Here is a 21,320-nt window from a genome sequence, read left to right on the forward strand (position 1 = left end):
TGTTCAACTAGCTTACAGCCTCTCACACCCCAAGCTAACGTTAGCGGTGCTACAACAACAGCAGCAACATCAGATCCGTCCATCCGTCCAGTTCTGATCCAGATTCCAGCTCAGACCAGGAAAACAAAGACGGTCCTGGATCTGTTGGTCTGACAGTGGATGGTCAGAAAGGGGCGGAGCTTGGAGACCTAGGCCCCCAGCCTATTGTAGTTTGTACGTCACTACAAGATTTTTCCAACAGTATTTTCTTATCTGCTCCTGATTCACTTGAATAAAGAAATCCTCACAAATACAGTTTAATCTGAATTTTCCTTTTATATTTTTATATTACAAGAACATGTTAAAAACACTAAAACACCTTTTTTATCAGAGTGAGTCTTTAACTTTATCAAAAAACTTTTGATAACTGAGCCTTTGACTTAGGCTTTGCTAACCAAAGAACTTCTTTTTCAGGCGTCTGTTGTCACTTATTAATGGACCCCTGCAGCCAATCAGAGTCGAGTATTCCCGGACTGTGGTATAAAACCACAGAATGGAACTAAAACTGTTAATATTGTACTGATACTAAAATAAATAAGTGCTGAGAAACCTGACATCAAACAGTCCCTCATATTAGTTATTTGACAGCAAGCATTTGAAATGTCATTTCATTATCTGAATTCAGTAAAGCTTCTAGGAAAATGATGTTTTACTGTTTTAACATGAATCCAGGTCACTCAGGAGCAGAAAGAAAATTCCTTTTGAAAAATCTTGTAGTAGTTATGTATAAACTACAGTGGGCGGAGTCAAAGTCTCCCAGCTCCGCCCCTTTCTGATCATCCACCTGCAGACCAACAGATCCAGGACCGTCTCTGTTTTCCTGGTCTAAATCCAGCTGGAATCTGGATCAGAACCGGACGGATGGATGGACCTGATGCTGCTGCTTCTGTTCCACCCCTAACGTTAGGATGGGGGTGGGAGGGGCTGTAAGCTAGCAGAAACATGGAAACAGAAAGATGTCGGGAAGGGGGGTTGCTTCGTGGCAACGGTCCCGCCCAAAACTCAGAGGTGAATTTCTGCGGCTCTGTCCTGGAAAAGGACACAGGTTTTGGATTTTCCATCAGCATCATCATGAAAAGACGCTCTGAAAATAGATCAAAAGGTGACCGGAGAGGGACGTTTATGTAAATCCAGAGCAGCTTAGATTGGTTGATATTCAGCTTCATCAGAATCAGAAGTTGGAGTAAAGACTTCATCCTAATAGGTGGACTTTGGATTTCTTCTTCTTCTTTGTATCAATAATGTCCAGACTGTGTCCAAAGCCACCTAAGACAGCAGCTAAACCAAACGTCCCCCATCATCAAAGCCTCCATCCTCTGGGATCAGACAGCCTCCCCATCAAGCAGCCAGCCAGCCAGCCTCCTGCGTGGCCTTCATGTCTCTCCTGACAGAAGCAGAGCGGTTCTCACCAACACCTGCTGCAGCTCCTGCTCTCTCTGGCTCCTCTGCTTCATCAGCTGCTGCAGCAGGTCGCTGAGGGCGGCCCGCTCCTCCACCAGGACCTCCTGCACAGAGAAAGCCCTCATCAGAGCCTTCTGCTCAGACTCCACTGACAAAGACAAAGGGTTTCCATGGAGGATGACATGGAGGAAAGACCTGATTCTCAAGATTACAAGGCAAAAAAAGGAAATCAGGTGCATGTGGACGAGCAAACGAAGTCAGCAGCAACACCCACCTCCAAGTTCTCAGAGTCCAGAGTGCGTCTTTTAATCTCCAGTTTAGTCAGCTGCATTAATTCCCCTTCTATAAGCTTGATCTGGGAAAAGTGAGAGGGCAGAATGAAGCCGGCTCATGCTGGATGAGCGGATGAGATGGCTGCAGCCTCCTGACTCCACTGTTACGCTACAGGGATTTAGGAAGCTGCTCTATTAGCAAGAGCTGAGGAAAATTACAAAAATGAGCAAAAGTTGCCTTTGAATTTCCTTTCACCTTTAAGATAGTGGTGTTCAGGTGCAGGTGCTTTTAGAAGGGTCACCCTATGGGCACAAACCTGACTGCGGATGTATGAGTGGACGGCGTCCCTCTGCAGCTGCAGGGCCTGGAAAGCCGCCTTCTGCATCTCCTCCTGTGCAGACCACATGCAGTTGTCACTTGGGGTCTCGTTTCTCCACCATCAGTGCCATTGTCTGGACCCAGTACCTCCTGTAAGATCTCAGCAATGGCTTTAGATTTGTCCAAAACTTGGAGAGAGAGCATCTTGTCAAACTTCTTGTCCAAAGTCTCCAAACTGGAAAAGGATCTGTGTTTACTACACACCAGAGCTGCAGTGCTGTGATCTGCTGATACGTGTGAGTGAAGGTGCATGTTTGACCTTCTGCAGGCTTCAGACACCAGGCTCTGTCTGCGATGGTCACTTGCCTCCTGCAGGACGCTCATGGCACAGCTGTCCGACAGCATCTTCTGCATCGCAGCTGAGAACAGCAGAGAGAACAAAGGAACGGCATCACTCATTCACCTCATAAATCACTACATTCCCAAATTCTTTCCATGCTTTTATGTATAGCATGTCCTCTGGACCGTTACTTCCCTTCAGCCGTCGTTGATAAACGGCAGAATAAGAAACAGTAAAGACTTTCAAAAAGTCCAACAGATAATCATTTAGAGAGTCTCTATCATGCAGAATTATAATGTTCCTTCTTCACTTCAATCAACCCTAGAGTGGTATTTTGATGCCCTCACACATTTCTGAGGGTTGCTCTACAACCTGCTCTCTGAGGTATGAAGGGTTCAGCTGAATGAGCTCTCAGCTTCGTACCTGCAACCTCCCTCTCCCGCAGTGAACTGGCCTCCTGCTGTGTGATGGCCGTCAGCTGCTCCATGTAAATCCTGCAGAGAGGAGGTCAAAACCCTGCCGCTGCTACACGTATGCTGACAGACACACGCGTTACGAGGAAGACACAGTCAAAGGTTCTGTGCAGGATGAAGGTGTTCAACAACCATTCATTCATATCCACATGTGTGCTGGACGATCAGTCGTCACGCCCCATGCAGCCCCGGCCTGCATGCATGTCTGTGTGTGAAGAGTCCAGCCGCTCAGTCTGAACAAATGACTCCATCACCTTCATGGTTCAGGTGTGCAGAACAGAGAGAGCTGCACGTTTCACACGCTGGTCTTCAGTCGGGTCGTTTTCTCCAAACGTGGAGGATAAATTGGGACGTGGAGCACAGAACCCAGCAGACATACATGTACAGGATCGTCCCATGAAGGAGCATACGACTCATGACAGCATGTTTACAGCTAAATGTCTGCAGATGACACTTGATGTGAACTGACAATGAGCCGCTGTCTGCTGAATGTGCTGCCTGTCCTGAAGCATCTCATCCGCTCTCAGGGGTGTCATGGCGTCACTCACCGCTCTTCCTCCATGTCTTGGAGAAACTTTGCGTTAGTCTCCTGCCTGCACAGATCCAAGGAATCATCCAGTGAACGAGCAGCAGTAAAAACAGTCCCCAGCGCTGCGTCTCCTCCGCTGCTACCTGCTGTTGTCCATCAGCAGGGTGCCGATGCGACCGCTGATGGTGTCTTCCGCCTGCCGGACCTTCTCCAGCAGCACCAGCCTCTCCGCCTCCTGAGCCCTCTGCTGCTCGTTGAAGCCCAGTTCCTCCCGCTCCTGTTGCTGAGATTCAACCCAGTAGAACCAGGTTAGACTGAGCAGATAGAACGCTAGGACCCCCCCCCCCTGCACATTCACTCCACTCACAATCATTTACAGACAGATTTTCCTATTTGGTTCTTTTTTTTAACCTGTCCAACAGCTGGGCAGACAGATATGAGCTGAGGGCCTCTTGTGTTGGACATGTTTTACTTTAACAAGAGGGGTTATTAATCTTCAGACAAACCAAAGGTATGTCTGAATAAACCCCTTTTGTAATTGAGGCCAAACTTTATTCATTTAATCAAATTTGAAAATCTATTGTGTTGGACCGAACGGAAAAGGAAAAGAGAGAAGAAGATGGTCTGAATTTGATGAAAGCATCAAAGTTCCTCTTGATGTTACTAACGATGTTATTAACGAACGAGAAGAAGAGACATTTTCATCAGTTTGACATTTTTTCCCCTGAAGGTCCTAAAGATGGCCTCAAACACCAAACATGGACCGTCAATAGCGGTTATTCGGGAGCAATCATCCAGTCTCTGCTTCAGCTGGTCCCAGATGTGCTCTAGGAGGTTCGGGTCAGAGGTCATTGCTTGCCAGACCACATGAAGCCACGCCCACTTCCTGAAGTCCAGCTGTGACCATTGTGGCCCCACGTGTCTCACGTCTCAGCGTTTAATACCGTCCCACCAGACCTGCTGAAGCCCCTCAGCCTGGGTTTGCCAACACAGCCCCAACAGCCTCCAGGTGATGAGCTTAGGCCAATTCACATCTGCCCCACGACCCTCAACACAGGTATCCCACAGGGCTGTGTGCTAAGCCCCCTCTGTTCACATGGTTTACCCATGACTGCTCTGTCATGCATCCAATTACATGGTCAGTAGGTTTGCAGACGACACCACCGTAGTGGGTCTCAGGTCCAAAACCTGTTCCAGAAACCATCCTGTCCCGACCACTGACAAGACAAAGGAGGTCATGATGGGTTACAGCAGGAGGACTGAACATGCGTGTGGACATCCACATGTCCTCTGACCTTTCATGGGCAGTGAACGCCTCACACCTGGTGGGAAAGGCTCCTCTAGCAGACGGGACAGTCTCCTGAGAGCGCCTGGTGTCTCAGTCTGACAGTGTGGTACAGAACCTCCACAACAGAAGCGCCCCGGCCCGGGTGGCGAGGACGGCACAGGGGGGAGCGGGACGTCGACTACCGGATCTGGAGAAGGGCTCGGTGTTTGGCTAGAGACTGTTCCCACCCGGACAACGGCCCTTTTATCCCGTTACCATCAGGCAGTAGGTTCAGGAGCATCAGGTGTAAAAAAGCAGACTGAGGACCATCTTCCTCTCCAGAGCTGTTCAAGCCACAGCGCCTCCTGCAGGGCAGCGTCCAGCACCCACAGCCATGGACAAACCCCCAAACAATTCTCCCCAACCTTGTCCCTGTAGCATATTGTTAGGTGTTTGTTTTTCCTGAAGATCTTCAGAAAAATTCCATTGTGTCTGATACTGATAATACATATCTTGAATCTGAATCATGTGATGGAATCGGACTGACAGTAGGGAGAAGAAAAAAGCTGTTCCGGCCACAGTGAGAGTGTCTTTGTGTGTTTTAGGTCCTTAACACAGGTTGTCTTAGTTTGAGAGCTTTTTGCAGCTGTTAAGTTCTTAGACGATAGTTGACCTGACCCATCCTTAAAAAGGAAAGAAACACGGAGGCGAGCTCTACCTTCCGGACGGAGTTCAGGATGTTTTTCCTGTGAGAGTCGTTCATGAGGAGCAGCTGAGTGTGCTCCTGTTGCTTCTGCTGCAGGTGGCGCTCAAACGCCAGTTTTTCCTGCTGCTTCTTCTCCTAGAAGATCCAGAGAGAGAGAGGCAGGTGTTGGTAAACTGACAGCAAAGTGTACCTAGACGATCAGCAGCAGATCCATGCTGCAGACGTTCCTGCTGACCTCTAAAAGGTCACCTGTTAGGCCGTTTATGCAGCCGTTGTTGTTTCCAGACAGTTTAGAACGCTTGACAATAACTGTGCTACACAAACAACAAAGATTTAACCACAAACTTCACTGAGGAAACACCGAAAATGTTGAAAACCAGAAACAATGAGCACAACACTCTGGAAAAACACAGGTTTGAGGTCAGAGGTCAGAAAATAACGGGCAGATTGGTTAGAGCTGAGAGCCAAAAGACCCACAGATCAGGAGGAAAACGAGGAAGATGGTGATCAAAGTCTGCTCAACGCTCTGATGACCAATCAAACGGCTCGTCTCCATGGCGTCACTGAAGGGGGGTGCAACGGATCACAGTTCTGACCGCGTCACGGTTTCAGTCACGCTTCGGCTCATTCAAAAGGAAGACAACAAAATAAAAGCCTACAATTCTTTTTTTTAATCTTTGAGTACTTCAAAATATATATATGTATAAATAAATAAATACATTTCACATCCAAATATTTGTTCATTGAGGCCAATTTATGAAAACAAAACATTAATGAACTCAAAATGTTGCTATTTATAAAAAGAAATACTCAAAATGCTCAGATATACAAAATGCATTTCAACTCGTTGCATCTGGAAAAACTGATAAAAATAATATTACTATTTTCTATTCTCTCACTGTGTTCCCTGCTGCTGTTAAGCCCCTCCCAGTGATCTCTGAAGGATTTCATGGACACGTGCATTTTTGTACAGTTCCTCTGAATAAATGAACCTGCTCTCTCATCATCAGCGTCCTCCGTCAAGGAAAACCTTTTGGCAGAAGCTCCTCCCACACACGGCGGCAACTTTAGGTCAACACACTTTTGGACAAAGGTCAAGCAGCAACTTAGACGGTGTAGCTGACTTTGACGCGCTCAGCATGAACGAAACATTGATTGGAAGGAAGCGGACAGGGGTGACCCGTGGCTAGAGATCCTGTGGATGATGGATGGATCATGGATGGATGACAAATGGATGATAGATGGATGACGGATAGATGACAGATAGATGACGGATGGATGACAGATGGATCATGGATGGATGACGGATGGATGAAGGATGGATGACGGATGGATGACAGATGGATGATGGATAGATGACAGATGGATCGTGGATGGCTGGATGACGGATGGATCGTGGATGGCTGGATGACGGATGGATGACGGATAGATGATGGATGGATGATGGCTGGAGGACAGATAGATGACGGAGAGATGATGGATGGATCATGGATGGATCATGGATGGATGGATGATGGCTGGATGATGGCTGGAGGACAGATGGATGACGGAGAGATGATGGATGGATCATGGATGGATGACGGATGGATCATGGATGGATCATGGATGGATGGATGGATGGATCATGGATGGATGGATGGCAGATGGATCGTGGATGGCTGGATGACGGATGGATGATGGATGGATGACCGATGGATAATGGATGGATGACGGATGGATGGATGGATGATGGATGGATGATGGCAGGAGGACAGATGAATGACGGATGGATGAAGGATGGATGACGGATGGATGATGGCTGGATGAAGGATGGATGACAGATGGGTGATGGCTGGAGGACAGAGGGATGACGGATAGATGACGGATAGATGATGGATGGATAATGGATGGATGATGGATGGATGGATGATGGATGGATAATGGATGGATGATGGATGGATGGATGATGGATGGATGACGAATGGATGACGGATGGATCATGGATGGATGATGGATGGATGGCGGATGGATCATGGATGGATGACGGATGGATGATGGCAGGAGGACAGATGGATGACGGATGGATGAAGGATGGATGATGGATGGATAATGGATGGATGACCGATGGATGGATGACGGATGGATGACGGATGGATGACCGATGGATAATGGATGGATGATGGATGGATGATGGATGGATGACGGATGGATGAAGGATGGATGACAGATGGGTGATGGATAGATGGAAGGATGACGGATGGATCATGGATGGATGACCGATGGATGACGGATAGATGAGGGATGGGTGACAGATGAATCATGGATGGATGATGGATGGATGATGGCAGGAGGACAGATGGATGACGGATGGATGACGGATGGATGACAGATGGGTGACGGATGGATGGATGACGGATGGAGGACAGATGAATGACGGATAGATGACGGATAGATGATGGATGGATAATGGATGGATGGATGGATGGATGGATGATGGATGGATGATGGCTGGATCATGGATGGATGGATTATGGCTGGATGACGGATGGATCAATGATGGATGATGGATGGATGACGGATGGACCATGGATGGATGACGGATGGATCATGGATGGATGATGGATGGATGAAGGAATGATGACAGATGGATGACGGATAGATGATGGATGGATCATGGATGGATGAAGGATGGATGACGGATGGATCAATGATGGATGATGGATGGATGACGGATGGACCATGGATGGATGGCAGATGGATCATGGATGGATGATGGATGGATGACGGATGGACCATGGATGGATGGCAGATGGATCATGGATGGATGATGGATGGATGACGGATGGATCATGGATGGATGATGGATGGATGACGGATGGATGATGGCTGGATGAAGGTTGGATCATGGATGGATGACGGATGGATGAAGGATGGATGACAGATGGATGATGGCTGGAGGACAGATGGATGATGGATAGATGGAAGGATGACGGATGGATGAGGGATGGGTGACAGATGAATCATGGATGGATGGATGATGGCAGGAGGACAGATGGATGACGGATGGATGACGGATGGATGACAGATGGATGATGGCTGGAGGACAGATGGATGATGGATAGATGGAAGGATGACGGATGGATGAGGGATGGGTGACAGATGAATCATGGATGGATGACGGATGGATGACGGATGGATGACAGATGGGTGACGGATGGATGACGGATGGATGACAGATGAATCATGGATGGATGACGGATGGATGATCCATGACTCGTTGCACCCCTAGTGTTCAGTTTGCAGCTTAAATAAAGTGTTGAGTCATGCAGACAGAGGCAGTGCTGTTTTCCAGAGGACAGACATGAACTGAACATGAGAGCAGATCAAGGATGCAGACGAGTGAGGGTCGGAGGTCACTGACCTTTCTCTTCTCATATTCACTGAACTTGTTCTGCAGCAGAAAAAAGCAGAAGGTGAATCAGATTTCCAACAGTTAAACCCAAACATAATGTGCATTTAATAAGCAGGTCAAAGTGCACCGTTCTATTTTTGGTAACCCCCCGTTGGACATCTGAAGTGGTTTGGACCCCTGATCACATTAGAGGCCTTGTTTCTCCGTCACATTCCTTCAACTGCTCGTGGAGCTCTGACTGAATAAACCGGCAGAGCAGAAGCCCTTTAGCTACAGGGAGCTCCGATGAACGTCTGCACAGCATGGAGGATCTCAAACCCCCTTTAATGGCATGGTTTCTTCCACGAGTAAAGACGTGGACAAGACCAATTTAACACTCTATAGTTCTTCATCACAGCAAGCATTGGAGGAGGCAGGACAGAAGCGGCAACACTTTCTGGTGTTTTTTGGGGATCCATAAGTCTCTCAAGTCTTTTATTCAAAGTTCCAGGACAATCTGGAATTGTAGAATAATTGTAGAATATTTTCATGCAGACAAATCCATGAATAACCCAGACAGGGGTCCGGATAACAGTTACTGTTATGATGTCCGTTCTCCTGAATATGTCAAAATTCTGGTTGATGTGACACTTATGAACACGTGGGCTCTATTAATATCCCATCCAGAACCAAGTTCACCTGTTAGGAGCATCTAACACGTGATCATAGCCTTCTGGTCATAAATGACGTGTTCCTATGGGGCTTTCTTTTTTATTTTTTTTATTTTTTATTTTTTTAACTTGTCCTGTCCAACAGCTAAGCAGGCAGATGAGAGCTGAGGGCCTCTTGTGTTGGACATATTTACTTTAACAAGAGGGGTTATTCATCTTCAGACAAACCAAAGGTATGTCTGAATAAACCCCTTTTGGAATTGAGGCCAAACTTTATTAATTTCAATCATGTTTGAAAATCTTTGGTGTTGGACCGGACGGAAAAGGAAAGAGGGGAAGAAGAGGGAGGGATGTCGGGGGGGGGGATAGTGAGAGGGGGGGGTAAGACCATGAAGCAGCATAGAGCAGACAGGTTTACTGGTTGTTTATCATTACGGTACGGTTCAAATGTAGTACAAAAAGGGCGGGGCCTGTTCGCACACACTCATGTACATGTCAACATGTACACAAAACAGATAGTGTTCACGAACGCATACCTATGTCTTTAAACCAACTAGTGTGAAATCTTTCATTCATTCAATCATGCAAACTATTAGTGCAAAGGTGAGCTAACACCTGTGCTCAGGTGAGTGTTTATGTTCTTCTAAAATGGATGGTGGAATGTGAAAAGAAGGAGGAGGACCAAACCCCCGCCGCAGCAGCAGCGGCAGCCGGAATTCCCCCAACGCCACACGGGAACAGGCAGGGAACAACCGCCCCCCGGGCGACCAAGACCGCCACCCAGGCCAGGGCCAGCAGGAACGCCGCGAGGCCCACAGAGCCAGAGAGCAGGGAGGCGCGGAGGGAAAGAGAGCGCCGCCCCAGCCCAGCCAGGAAAGCAGCCCCCCCGCCGCGCCGGAAGAGCCCAACGCAGGGCCCCACCGGAGAAGGACGCCCACAGCCCCAGACGAGCACCCCACCACCACCCAGGAGTTCCGGGCATCCCCCCGCCCCAACCCCAGGTACGAGCCAGGACCCCCCAAGGGAGACCCACTCCGCACTCCAGGCAGCCACCCACCTGGCCCACGGTTGGTCCAGGGAGGAGCAAGGCAGGGGCCCGCCGACCCCGCCCAGGATGGGGGAACCCCGGGGAAAAAAGGGTGGCCCACAAGGGGTGTTATAAATATGGCCGACCAGGCTCGGCCATGTTGGAAGTTTGGCGGGGCCCAGCGCTCAGGGGCAACGACCAGGACCCACCCCCCAGGGACACGAACACCCCCGGCTCAGGTGTAATATGAACCCCCCCACCGTGCTGAGAGAGCACCGCCGGGCCCAGGGAGCCGGCACCCAGGGGACACGGCCGCCGTCGCCAAGGGGCCCGCACCCCCCACCAGGGAGGGGGTAGGGGACAGATGGACCCAGGTCCCACCTTCCTTGCAAAATGTGTGTGCGTGTATGTGTGTTTGAGAGGGTGTGTGTGTGCATGTGTGTGTGTTTATGTTGGAATGTATATATTGAAGGGGGAGGGGCGTGTGTACTAAGGGGGGTGCAGTTAAAATTGGCGAGTAGGGCACTAAGGGGACATCTCCTGATTACTCACAGTGATGTCCCCTCACCCTCCCCACCAAGGGGCCCTAAATGTCTAAGGTGCGGTTAAAATTGGCGGGTAGGGTGCCAGGAGGACATCTGCTGCTTGCTTGCAGTGATGTCCAAGCACCCCCTCTACCAAGGACCCTACATGTCTAAGGTGCAAATAAAACCGAAAGAGGGGGGGCCCACTCCATACGGCAACCATCCTATGGGGCTTTCTACCTGCCATAGTCATAGCAGCCTCCGAACCACAGACGTGTGGAACGGCTTTCCTTGTGCAGATCTGTCGACCACAACACCATCATCATAAAGAAAAGACTAAAGTGGGATACGAGTCCACAGCGTGATGAGTCTGCTGATCCTCTAGCTGTCAGATAAAAATCCAAGAGCATCAATTCTACCTTCAGGTCCCACTTTTCCTTTTCCTAGACTTTAAAATGAAAAGTCCCTACCCTCCTTTTTACCTGATTAGTCACCATGCTGTGGCCAAAGAAAACTGTCTTTTTACCGTCTTGGATCTTTAATTCTGTGCTCATTAATATACGTTCATGTTTGCCGTGTGCCGTACCTTCCAAGCTTCGTCCCCGTCATCCACACAGTCAGAGTTCTGTGTACTGCAGTCGGTCTCCAGCACCGGTAGGAGATACTGGGATGGCGGGCAGTACTCCTCTCCCAGTTCTAAGAATAACAGGAGAACAGTTAGCAGAAAGGCTGACAGTCACATCCGTCCTCAGCAGGGACAAATGTACCGACAGGACGCCACGTCCTGAAAGGGAACAAAGAGGCGCTGCCAGCGTTCAAACTAGACTAGCCTCTGTTCCAGACGCTTAAAGAGCATTAAGCACGTTTTGATTCAGAGAAGCCTCTCCATCAATGTTCCAAACTGTGTTTAGCTTTAGGATGACCCACGCCAGCAGAAACGTCTTATTTTAAAGGGACATGTCCCACAGAAATGACTGAACTATGGAGGCCGACTGGATGAGATGCATGAGTCCTTCAGTGGAGATCGAGCCAATAATTAATAAATGATGAGATAAATAATGAACTGAAAGTTATGAAGTCATTCACTCCCATTCCTCTGGATAAACCAAGAAGAACAAAGATATCCTCCCGATGTGGAAGAAAAGGACTTTAGACTGACTACAGTAATCAGTCAAATCAACTGAAAATCAACCAAAGAAAATCATAAACAGCTTCAGAAAGCAGATCACTAATAAACCTGATGAAGTCATGATGCAATGCCGCTCTAACACAGACAGAACTCATCTGTACCAGCAGCACCACTGGACTCATCCAAACATTGGGTTCAGAGCGTAGAACCACGGCCAACAACATACCGGCGCACAGAAAGCTCTGAATGCTCGTGGTTCCCTCTGTGCACACGCATGCTGGCGGGTAGGACATGGCGGCAGCATCCAGAGAGAAGATCTGTCCAGGCGCACAAACACACACACGTCAGTCAGTCATCTCTGGATTCTTCTGAGCGTTGGACAGCAGGTGAGCCCACCTCCAGAGTGCGGATGTATGCTAGCGCTCTGGGCAGCTCCGTGATGCAGTTGTCGCTCACATCCAGGGTCCGCAGGCTTCTCAGCGAGCCCATGGAGGACGGCAGCTCGCAGAGGCAGTTCCCTGTGAGGCGGCCGCACCAAAAAACCATCAGAACTCTATAAAGACCGCCCACTCGACACCTACTGTGGCATTCATACCCTTCAGGTTCAGCGTTTGCAGTAGGTGCAGATCTCCGATGGACTCTGGCAGAACCTTCAGCCGGTTCTTCTCAACGTTTAGAATCTGGAAACACGGATAGGATGGGATGAGTCGCCTGCATTCACGCCGTCTTCTGAGGGGCGGAGACTGGATTTACCTGCAGGGAGACCAATTTCCCGATGTCCTCAGGAAGAGTCGCTAGCTTGTTTTCATGAAGATCCAACACCTTTGAAACAAGATCGATGAAGCATGAATGCAAATGAGGAACGAGGATAGGAAAGCTGCAGACAGGAAACAGACGAATGAATGCCCGCCCAGCGCTCACTAGCTCCTCCCTCCTTTCTGGCCCTTTCATACAGGTGATGGAACTATGGGGGCGGATCCCTGATGCACCTGCAAGCCACAGCCTGCCGGTCCTCCGGCTAACCCTGCAGTCAGGGCTGTGACCAAACCTGCAGCGAGCTCGGTTCTCTCCTACCAGAACCAGAATCTGAAAGTTTCAGGCTCCTGTCTGCAGCCCAACAGGATACATGTGGGGGCAGGAAGGGGGCAAAAGAGAACAGCGGTGTGGAAAGTCAGAACACCCATTAAGTGATTATTAACGAGCTTTCCAAAAGGTTTGGCTAATGCCAGACGGCTAACGGCTAACATGTACGGCGGTGCAGCAGCATTTCACCTGAAAATAAGACTCCTGTTACTTTTGTCTAACATTGACAAAGCTGTTGGATGAGGGGGCAGCTGCTCCCCTTGCCCAGCTGTAGCCCCGCCCCTTTCCTTACGGTTGGAGCCCGTCGGCAGAAGAGCCTGACCCTCAGCGGGAAGTGTGGCGTTTCAGATAGGACGTTTTACAGCAGGAAACAAAGGTTACGAGCTTGAAACCAAAGAAGCAAACATTTGCTGAGGTTAGAATAAAGCTGCAGGTGTGTTTGTGAATAAAGCTGCAGGTGTGTTTGTGTGTTTGTGAATAAAGCTGCATGTGTGTTTGTGAATAAAGCTGCATGTGTGTTTGTGAATAAATCTGCATGTGTGTTTGTGAATAAATCTGCATGTGTGTTTGTGAATAAAGCTGCAGGTGTGTTTGTGAATAAAGCTGCAGGTGTGTTTGTGAATAAAGCTGCAGGTGTGTTTGTGAATAAAGCTCCAGGTGTGTTTGTGAATAAAGCTCCAGGTGTGTTTGTGAATAAAGCTCCAGGTGTGTTTGTGAATAAAGCTCCAGGTGTGTTTGTGAATAAACCTGCATGTGTGTTTGTGAATAAAGCTGCAGGTGTGTTTGTGAATAAAGCTCCAGGTGTGTTTGTGAATAAAGCTCCAGGTGTGTTTGTGAATAAAGCTGCATGTGTGTTTGTGAATAAAGCTGCAGGTGTGTTTGTGAATAAAGCTGCAGGTGTGTTTGTGAATAAAGCTCCAGGTGTGTTTGTGAATAAAGCTCCGGGTGTGTTTGTGAATAAAGCTCCAGGTGTGTTTGTGAATAAAGCTCCAGGTGTGTTTGTGAATAAATCTGCAGGTGTGTTTGTGAATAAAGCTCCAGGTGTGTTTGTGAATAAAGCTGCAGGTGTGTTTGTGAATAAAGCTGCAGGTGTGTTTGTGAATAAAGCTGCATGTGTGTTTGTGAATAAAGCTGCATGTGTGTTTGTGAATAAAGCTCCAGGTGTGTTTGTGAATAAAGCTGCAGGTGTGTTTGTGAATAAAGCTCCAGGTGTGTTTGTGAATAAAGCTCCAGGTGTGTTTGTGAATAAAGCTGCATGTGTGTTTGTGAATAAAGCTGCAGGTGTGTTTGTGAATAAAGCTGCAGGTGTGTTTGTGAATAAAGCTCCAGGTGTGTTTGTGAATAAAGCTCCAGGTGTGTTTGTGAATAAAGCTCCAGGTGTGTTTGTGAATAAAGCTCCAGGTGTGTTTGTGAATAAATCTGCAGGTGTATTTGTGAATAAAGCTCCAGGTGTGTTTGTGAATAAAGCTGCAGGTGTGTTTGTGAATAAAGCTGCAGGTGTGTTTGTGAATAAAGCTGCAGGTGTGTTTGTGAATAAAGCTGCAGGTGTGTTTGTGAATAAATCTGCAGGTGTGTTTGTGAATAAAGCTACAGGTGTGTTTGTGAATAAAGCTCCAGGTGTGTTTGTGAATAAAGCTCCAGGTGTGTTTGTGAATAAAGCTGCAGGTGTGTTTGTGAATAAAGCTCCAGGTGTGTTTGTGAATAAAGCTCCGGGTGTGTTTGTGAATAAAGCTCCGGGTGTGTTTGTGAATAAAGCTCCAGGTGTGTTTGTGAATAAAGCTCCAGGTGTGTTTGTGAATAAAGCTGCAGGTGTGTTTGTGAATAAAGCTGCAGGTGTGTTTGTGAATAAAGCTGCAGGTGTGTTTGTGAATAAAGCTGCAGGTGTGTTTGTGAATAAAGCTGCATGTGTGTTTGTGAATAAAGCTGCAGGTGTGTTTGTGAATAAAGCTCCAGGTGTGTTTGTGAATAAAGCTGCAGGTGTGTTTGTGAATAAAGCTCCAGGTGTGTTTGTGAATAAAGCTCCAGGTGTGTTTGTGAATAAAGCTGCATGTGTGTTTGTGAATAAAGCTGCAGGTGTGTTTGTGAATAAAGCTCCAGGTGTGTTTGTGAATAAAGCTCCAGGTGTGTTTGTGAATAAAGCTCCAGGTGTGTTTGTGAATAAAGCTCCAGGTGTGTTTGTGAATAAATCTGCAGGTGTATTTGTGAATAAAGCTCCAGGTGTGTTTGTGAATAAAGCTGCAGGTGTGTTTGTGAATAAAGCTGCAGGTGTGTTTGTGAATAAAGCTGCAGGTGTGTTTGTGAATAAAGCTGCAGGTGTGTTTGTGAATAAATCTGCAGGTGTGTTTGTGAATAAAGCTACAGGTGTGTTTGTGAATAAAGCTCCAGGTGTGTTTGTGAATAAAGCTCCAGGTGTGTTTGTGAATAAAGCTCCAGGTGTGTTTGTGAATAAAGCTCCAGGTGTGTTTGTGAATAAAGCTCCAGGTGTGTTTGTGAATAAAGCTGCAGGTGTGTTTGTGAATAAAGCTGCATGTGTGTTTGTGAATAAAGCTCCAGGTGTGTTTGTGAATAAAGCTGCAGGTGTGTTTGTGAATAAAGCTCCAGGTGTGTTTGTGAATAAAGCTCCAGGTGTGTTTGTGAATAAAGCTGCAGATGTGTTTGTGAATAAAGCTGCAGATGTGTTTGTGAATAAAGCTGCAGATGTGTTTGTGAATAAAGCTGCAGGTGTGTTTGTGAATAAAGCTGCAGGTGTGTTTGTGAATAAAGCTCCAGGTGTGTTTGTGAATAAAGCTCCAGGTGTGTTTGTGAATAAAGCTCCAGGTGTGTTTGTGAATAAAGCTGCAGGTGTGTTTGTGAATAAAGCTCCAGGTGTGTTTGTGAATAAATCTGCAGGTGTGTTTGTGAATAAAGCTGCAGGTGTGTTTGTGAATAAAGCTGCATGTGTGTTTGTGAATAAAGCTCCAGGTGTGTTTGTGAATAAAGCTGCATGTGTGTTTGTGAATAAAGCTGCAGGTGTGTTTGTGAATAAAGCTCCAGGTGTGTTTGTGAATAAAGCTCCAGGTGTGTTTGTGAATAAAGCTCCAGATGTGTTTGTGAATAAAGCTGCATGTGTGTTTGTGAATAAAGCTCCAGGTGTGTTTGTGAATAAAGCTGCATGTGTGTTTGTGAATAAAGCTGCAGGTGTGTTTGTGAATAAAGCTGCAGGTGTGTTTGTGAATAAAGCTGCAGGTGTGTTTGTGAATAAAGCTGCAGGTGTGTTTGTGAATAAAGTTGCAGATGTGTTTGTGAATAAAGCTCCAGGTGTGTTTGTGAATAAAGCTGCAGGTGTGTTTGTGAATAAAGCTGCAGGTGTGTTTGTGAATAAAGCTGCAGGTGTGTTTGTGAATAAAGCTCCAGGTATGTTTGTGAATAAAGCTGCAGGTGTGTTTGTGAATAAAGCTCCAGGTGTGTTTGTGAATAAAGCTCCAGGTGTGTTCGTGAATAAAGCTGCAGGTGTGTTTGTGAATAAAGCTCCAGGTGTGTTTGTGAATAAAGCTCCAGGTGTGTTCGTGAATAAAGCTCCAGGTGTGTTCGTGAATAAAGCTGCAGGGGGGTATTCCAGGGGTCTGTTTCAGAAAGGAGGTTAAGTGTAAACTCTGAGTGCGTTAACCCTGAAATCAGGGAAACCCTGGGTTTTCCGTTTCAGAATGGGAGGTTTGTTAAACCAGAGAAAGCAGAGTAAGTCAAACCCGTTTCTGAAAGAGAGGTAACTTATACTCGGAGTCAGTGTCCATGGTTACTTATGCTGTGAACCTAACCTGGTCGGGAGCAGGTTTTATTCCCTAAACTCAAGGTTTCTGCCGGTCCCCTCCCCTTTTTAAAGACGAAGCGGTATTTTTCGCTTTAACCTTCATTGCCCACATTTCCGTCACACAGAGACGGTCTAAGTGACAAGAATGGCTTGTTCTTTTTTGGAGGACCCAGTAGACGAGGAGGCTGCATTAATTCATAGAGAATTACATTTACCTCGTACGAGGATTTTGAGAAGACTCAATATTTTGTCATTGCTCCATACGTTTTTGTTTGAGCGTTACCGTTTTTCGTTGCAGTCAATTACATATACAATGAAAACAACATTAGGTCTTGCTATGTAGATGTTTCATATGTCAAATATTGTCAACAAAGCCTACATCCATGACATGCTCACATTTGACCTGATTGAATTATGTTTTTATACTTCATTTTTAGCTGCTGCCATGTTCTTTTAATTCCTGCAGGATTGCAACTACATGAAAATGAAATCAGGGACATTGAATTAGATTAATGTATCAATTAATTTTTGGAAACACAATTTGCTAGCACTGCTTACTTTCTTAATCCCGTATAAACCTATACCACTTGATCAATACAAGGGTAGTGTTGCAGCGTGTGTGTGCTGAGCGGGGTGCGAGTGCAGGTGCAGAGGTGTGTGCGTGGGATATATTGTGTGTTCGGAGGACGGAGCACTTCGTTAAATAAAGAGAAGGTGTCATTCCCAGAATAACTGTTTTGGAGTCATTCTTTATCCGCTCTGGAGGTTGAGGGTTTCCAACGGGAAGTGAACCCCGAAGGAGAATTCCCTTCGGCCCTGAAGGAAATCTCCCCTGCGCTTCTGACCACGGTCGGTCGGAAAGACGAGAGAAAAGAAAGGAGAAGTCTTCGCGCAGCGAAAGGTTCAACAGTAGACATAAGCTCACTTTTAAAAACACAATTGCATGTATTAATATTAAAATGACCAACGTTTGCAAAAGGGGAAGGTTAACAAAAAAGTCCTCTAAACATTACCGACGTCAAATGCATTTTCCCCCAGATTGGTTCTGTACACTATGCAGCATTTCATGCATTTACACCAGGAAGAACACTTCAAAAGTACACCTAAATATCGCCATTTTTTTATTTCACTCCTAACGCTATTTAAAAAGTTATTACAGTCAATATTTTATAACAATGATTTAAATGCAAACTTAGGCATTAACTTGAGCAGCTATGTTTTCCACGCTAACTGTCTCTGTTTTGCAGATGCAGAGGTGCTGCTTTTCTTCTGGAATATGTGCTCATATTCACTGTAACTCTGCAGCAGCACGTCAAGTTCAGCTGGAGACAAATACGCAGACCTCTTTTTTTCACGGTTGCCATGGTGACTTGTGATATCTGTGCTCCATTGATAATGGCTTCTTACAGTCACGGTGCGCACGCTAAACTCCGAATCAATCCACTCAGAGTTGTTTGACCTGACTCGGATCAGCTTCTCTGAAACAGAAAACTCAGAGTTGTTAATCTCCCGATTGACCAACTCAGAGTTCAAGTTCAACCTCAGAGTTGGTTGAACCTCCTTTCTGAAACAGGCCCCAGGAAGCATGTTTAAACTCCCCTGACTTTAAGCCTGAACTCTGGCTGAAATCCGCCTGAACTCGCTTACTCTGGGTATGTCGGTTCCAGAAGACCGGATATGAGTTAGCATAATTACGCTCGACTTGGTAACCCTGGGTTAATGCTCGTGCACGGGAGGTACATAAAGACATTCTCAATAGATCGCCGATTTCCGGACTAACCATGAAAACGCGTGGAGAACCAAAGAGAGCCCAATACTTTAGTGAGACGGAGTCTGAGATTTTAATGACGGCGTATGAAGATTATACGTCCATCAAAAAAGTAACACAGCTGCATCATCAGAAGAAAGAGTTTCTGCTTGTAGTAGAAGAACAGACAAAGTAAACACACAAGTTTCTGATCTTATTTCCATTTTCCTTGTGACGCATATATATATATATATATATATATATATATATATATATATATATATATATATATATATATATATATATATATATATATATATATATATATTATCCGTCCTATCTGAAACTTATCCAATTTTGCCACCTTAAATTAAATACTTCTATTGGTAACAAATAATTGAGTTAAATTTAATCAACCTAATTTCTTTTTTTTTTTTTTTTTTTAACTTGTCCTGTCCAACAGCTGGGCAGACAGATGAGAGCTGAGGGCCTCTTGTGTTGGACATATTTTACTTTAACAAGAGGGGTTATTAATCTTCAGACAAACCAAAGGTATGACTGAATAAACCCCTTTTGTAATTGAGGCCAAACTTTATTAATTTCAATCATGTCTGAAAATCTTTGGTGTTGGACCGGACGGAAAAGGAAAGAAGGGAAGAAGAGAGAGGGACGTTAGAGAGAGGGGGGGTAGGGGGTGATAATAGGAGGGGGAAGGGGGATAAGACCATGAAGCAGCATACAGCAACAAGTTTACTGGTTGTTAATCATTATGGTAAGGTTCAAATGCAGTACAAAAAGGGCGGGGGCCGTCCACACACACACTCAAATGTTATAAACACACCTGCTAGCTGCAAAAATGTCCACCTGTCGACATGTACACAAAACAGATAGTGTTCACAAACGCATACATATGCCTTAAAACCAACTAGTGTGAAATATTTCAGTCATTCAGTCATGCAAGCTATTAGTGCAAAGGTGAGCTAACACCTGTGCTCAGGTGAGTGTTTATGTTCTTCTAAAATGGATGGTGGAACGTGAAAAGAAGGAGGGAGAGTGCCCAGCCATCCCCACCCCAAGACCCCCACCGCAGCAGCAGCGGCAGCCGGAATCCCCCCAACGCCACACGGGAACCGGCAAGGAACAACCGCCGCCCGGGCGACCAAGCCCGCCACCCAGGCCAGGGCCAGCAGGGCCGCCGCAAGGCCCCCAGAGCCAGAGGCCAGGGAAGCACGGAGGGAAAGAGAGCGCCGCCCCAGCCCAACCAGGAGAGCAGCCCCCCCGCCGCGCCGGGAGAACCCAACGCAGAGCCCCACCGGAGAAGGACGCCCACAGCCCCAAACGAGCACCCCACCACCACCCAGGAGTTCCGGGCATCCCCCCGCCCCAACCCCAGGTACGAGCCAGGACCCCCCAAGGGAGACCCGCTCCGCACTCCAGGCAGCCATCCGCCCGGCCCACGGTTGGTCCAGGGAGGAGCGAGGCAGGGGGCCCGCCGCCCCCGCCCAGGAGGGGGGAACCCCGGGGAAAAAAAGAGGGCCCACAAGGAGTGTTATAAATATGGCCCGACCAGGCTCGGCCACAGTTGGAAATTTGGCGGGGCCCAGCACTCAGGAGCAAGGACCAGAACCCACCCCCCAGGGACCAGACACCCCAGGGACCAGACACCCCCGGCTCAGATGTAATGTGAACTCCCCCACCGCGCGGAGAGAGCACCGCCGGGCCCAGGAAGCCGGCACCCCGGGGACACGGCCGCAAAGTTGCAAAGGGGCCCGCACCCCCCACCAGGGAAGAGGCAGGGGACAGACGGACCCAGGTCCCACCTTCCTTGCAAAATGTGTGTGCGTGTATGTGTGTTTGAGAGGGTGTGTGTGTGCATGTGTGTGTGTTTATGTTTGGATGTATATATTGAGGGGGGAGGGGTGTGTGTACTAAGGGGGGTGCAGTTAAAATTGGCGGGTAGGGCACTAAGGGGACATCTCCTGATTACTCACAGTGACGTCCCCTCACCCTCCCCACCAAGGGGCCCTAAATGTCTAAGGTGCGGTTAAAATTGGCGGGTAGGGTGCTAGGAGGACATCCGCTGCTTGCTGGCAGTGATGTCCAAGCACCCCCCCTACCAAGGGCCCTACATGTCTAAGGTGCAAATACAACCGAAAGAGGGGGGGCCCACTCCATACGGCAACCATAGGAGGTGGGCCACTGCCTAGTAAACCCCCCCCAAGGCTTATCGCAGGCTAAGCCCCCCACCCCCTCACCCTATTATGAGGTTATATGAGGAAGGGGGTAAGTTGGGGACAGCTGATAGACTGTCCCCCGGTGGTCAAACAGCTGTCCCCCGCCCCCCCCCCAACAAGGGGGCCAGGCCCACCCAGCCCAGGGGCCCCACCCCCGGAGGTGCCGACACCCCAGGCCCAGCACCACCACCCCCCCCACACAGAGAGAGAGGAGGCAGAAAGCGCCGGCCCCCCCCGGAGCAAGCCCAGGCCCCCACCCGATCCCAGCCCCAGGCGTAGATGGGAAGCCCATCCAGCGCCGCTGCCCCCCCCCCCGAGCAGCGCCCCCCGCCAACCCCCCCCAGCACAGGCAAAGGGACCACCCCCCAAGCCAAGCCAGACCACCACCCCACCCCCCCATCA

The 21,320-nt window shown here is 47.9% G+C and overlaps 1 protein-coding gene across 2 annotated transcripts in view; it reads right to left on the minus strand.

Moving 5' to 3' along the window:
* The window catches only part of lrsam1 (leucine rich repeat and sterile alpha motif containing 1), a 32,233-nt gene that overhangs the window by 4,336 nt on the left and 6,577 nt on the right, over positions 1 to 21,320 (minus strand). Inside the window, exons 6-20 of one of the 2 annotated variants that reach the window (XM_023960676.1) lie at positions 12,821 to 12,889; positions 12,663 to 12,747; positions 12,464 to 12,585; positions 12,294 to 12,384; positions 11,525 to 11,634; positions 8,747 to 8,776; positions 5,359 to 5,481; positions 3,517 to 3,656; positions 3,393 to 3,437; positions 2,795 to 2,865; positions 2,351 to 2,450; positions 2,179 to 2,266; positions 2,030 to 2,104; positions 1,715 to 1,795; positions 1,449 to 1,544 (exon numbers count right to left, since the gene is read on the minus strand). In XM_023960676.1, the coding sequence (XP_023816444.1) occupies positions 1,449 to 1,544; positions 1,715 to 1,795; positions 2,030 to 2,104; positions 2,179 to 2,266; positions 2,351 to 2,450; positions 2,795 to 2,865; positions 3,393 to 3,437; positions 3,517 to 3,656; positions 5,359 to 5,481; positions 8,747 to 8,776; positions 11,525 to 11,634; positions 12,294 to 12,384; positions 12,464 to 12,585; positions 12,663 to 12,747; positions 12,821 to 12,889 (1,326 nt within the window). The remainder of the gene's footprint in view (positions 1 to 1,448; positions 1,545 to 1,714; positions 1,796 to 2,029; positions 2,105 to 2,178; positions 2,267 to 2,350; positions 2,451 to 2,794; positions 2,866 to 3,392; positions 3,438 to 3,516; positions 3,657 to 5,358; positions 5,482 to 8,746; positions 8,777 to 11,524; positions 11,635 to 12,293; positions 12,385 to 12,463; positions 12,586 to 12,662; positions 12,748 to 12,820; positions 12,890 to 21,320) is intronic. The other variant, XM_023960677.1, reaches the window with a different exon arrangement.

Source organism: Oryzias latipes, chromosome 12 (assembly GCF_002234675.1).
Source record: "Oryzias latipes chromosome 12, ASM223467v1".
NCBI lineage: Eukaryota > Metazoa > Chordata > Actinopteri > Beloniformes > Adrianichthyidae > Oryzias > Oryzias latipes.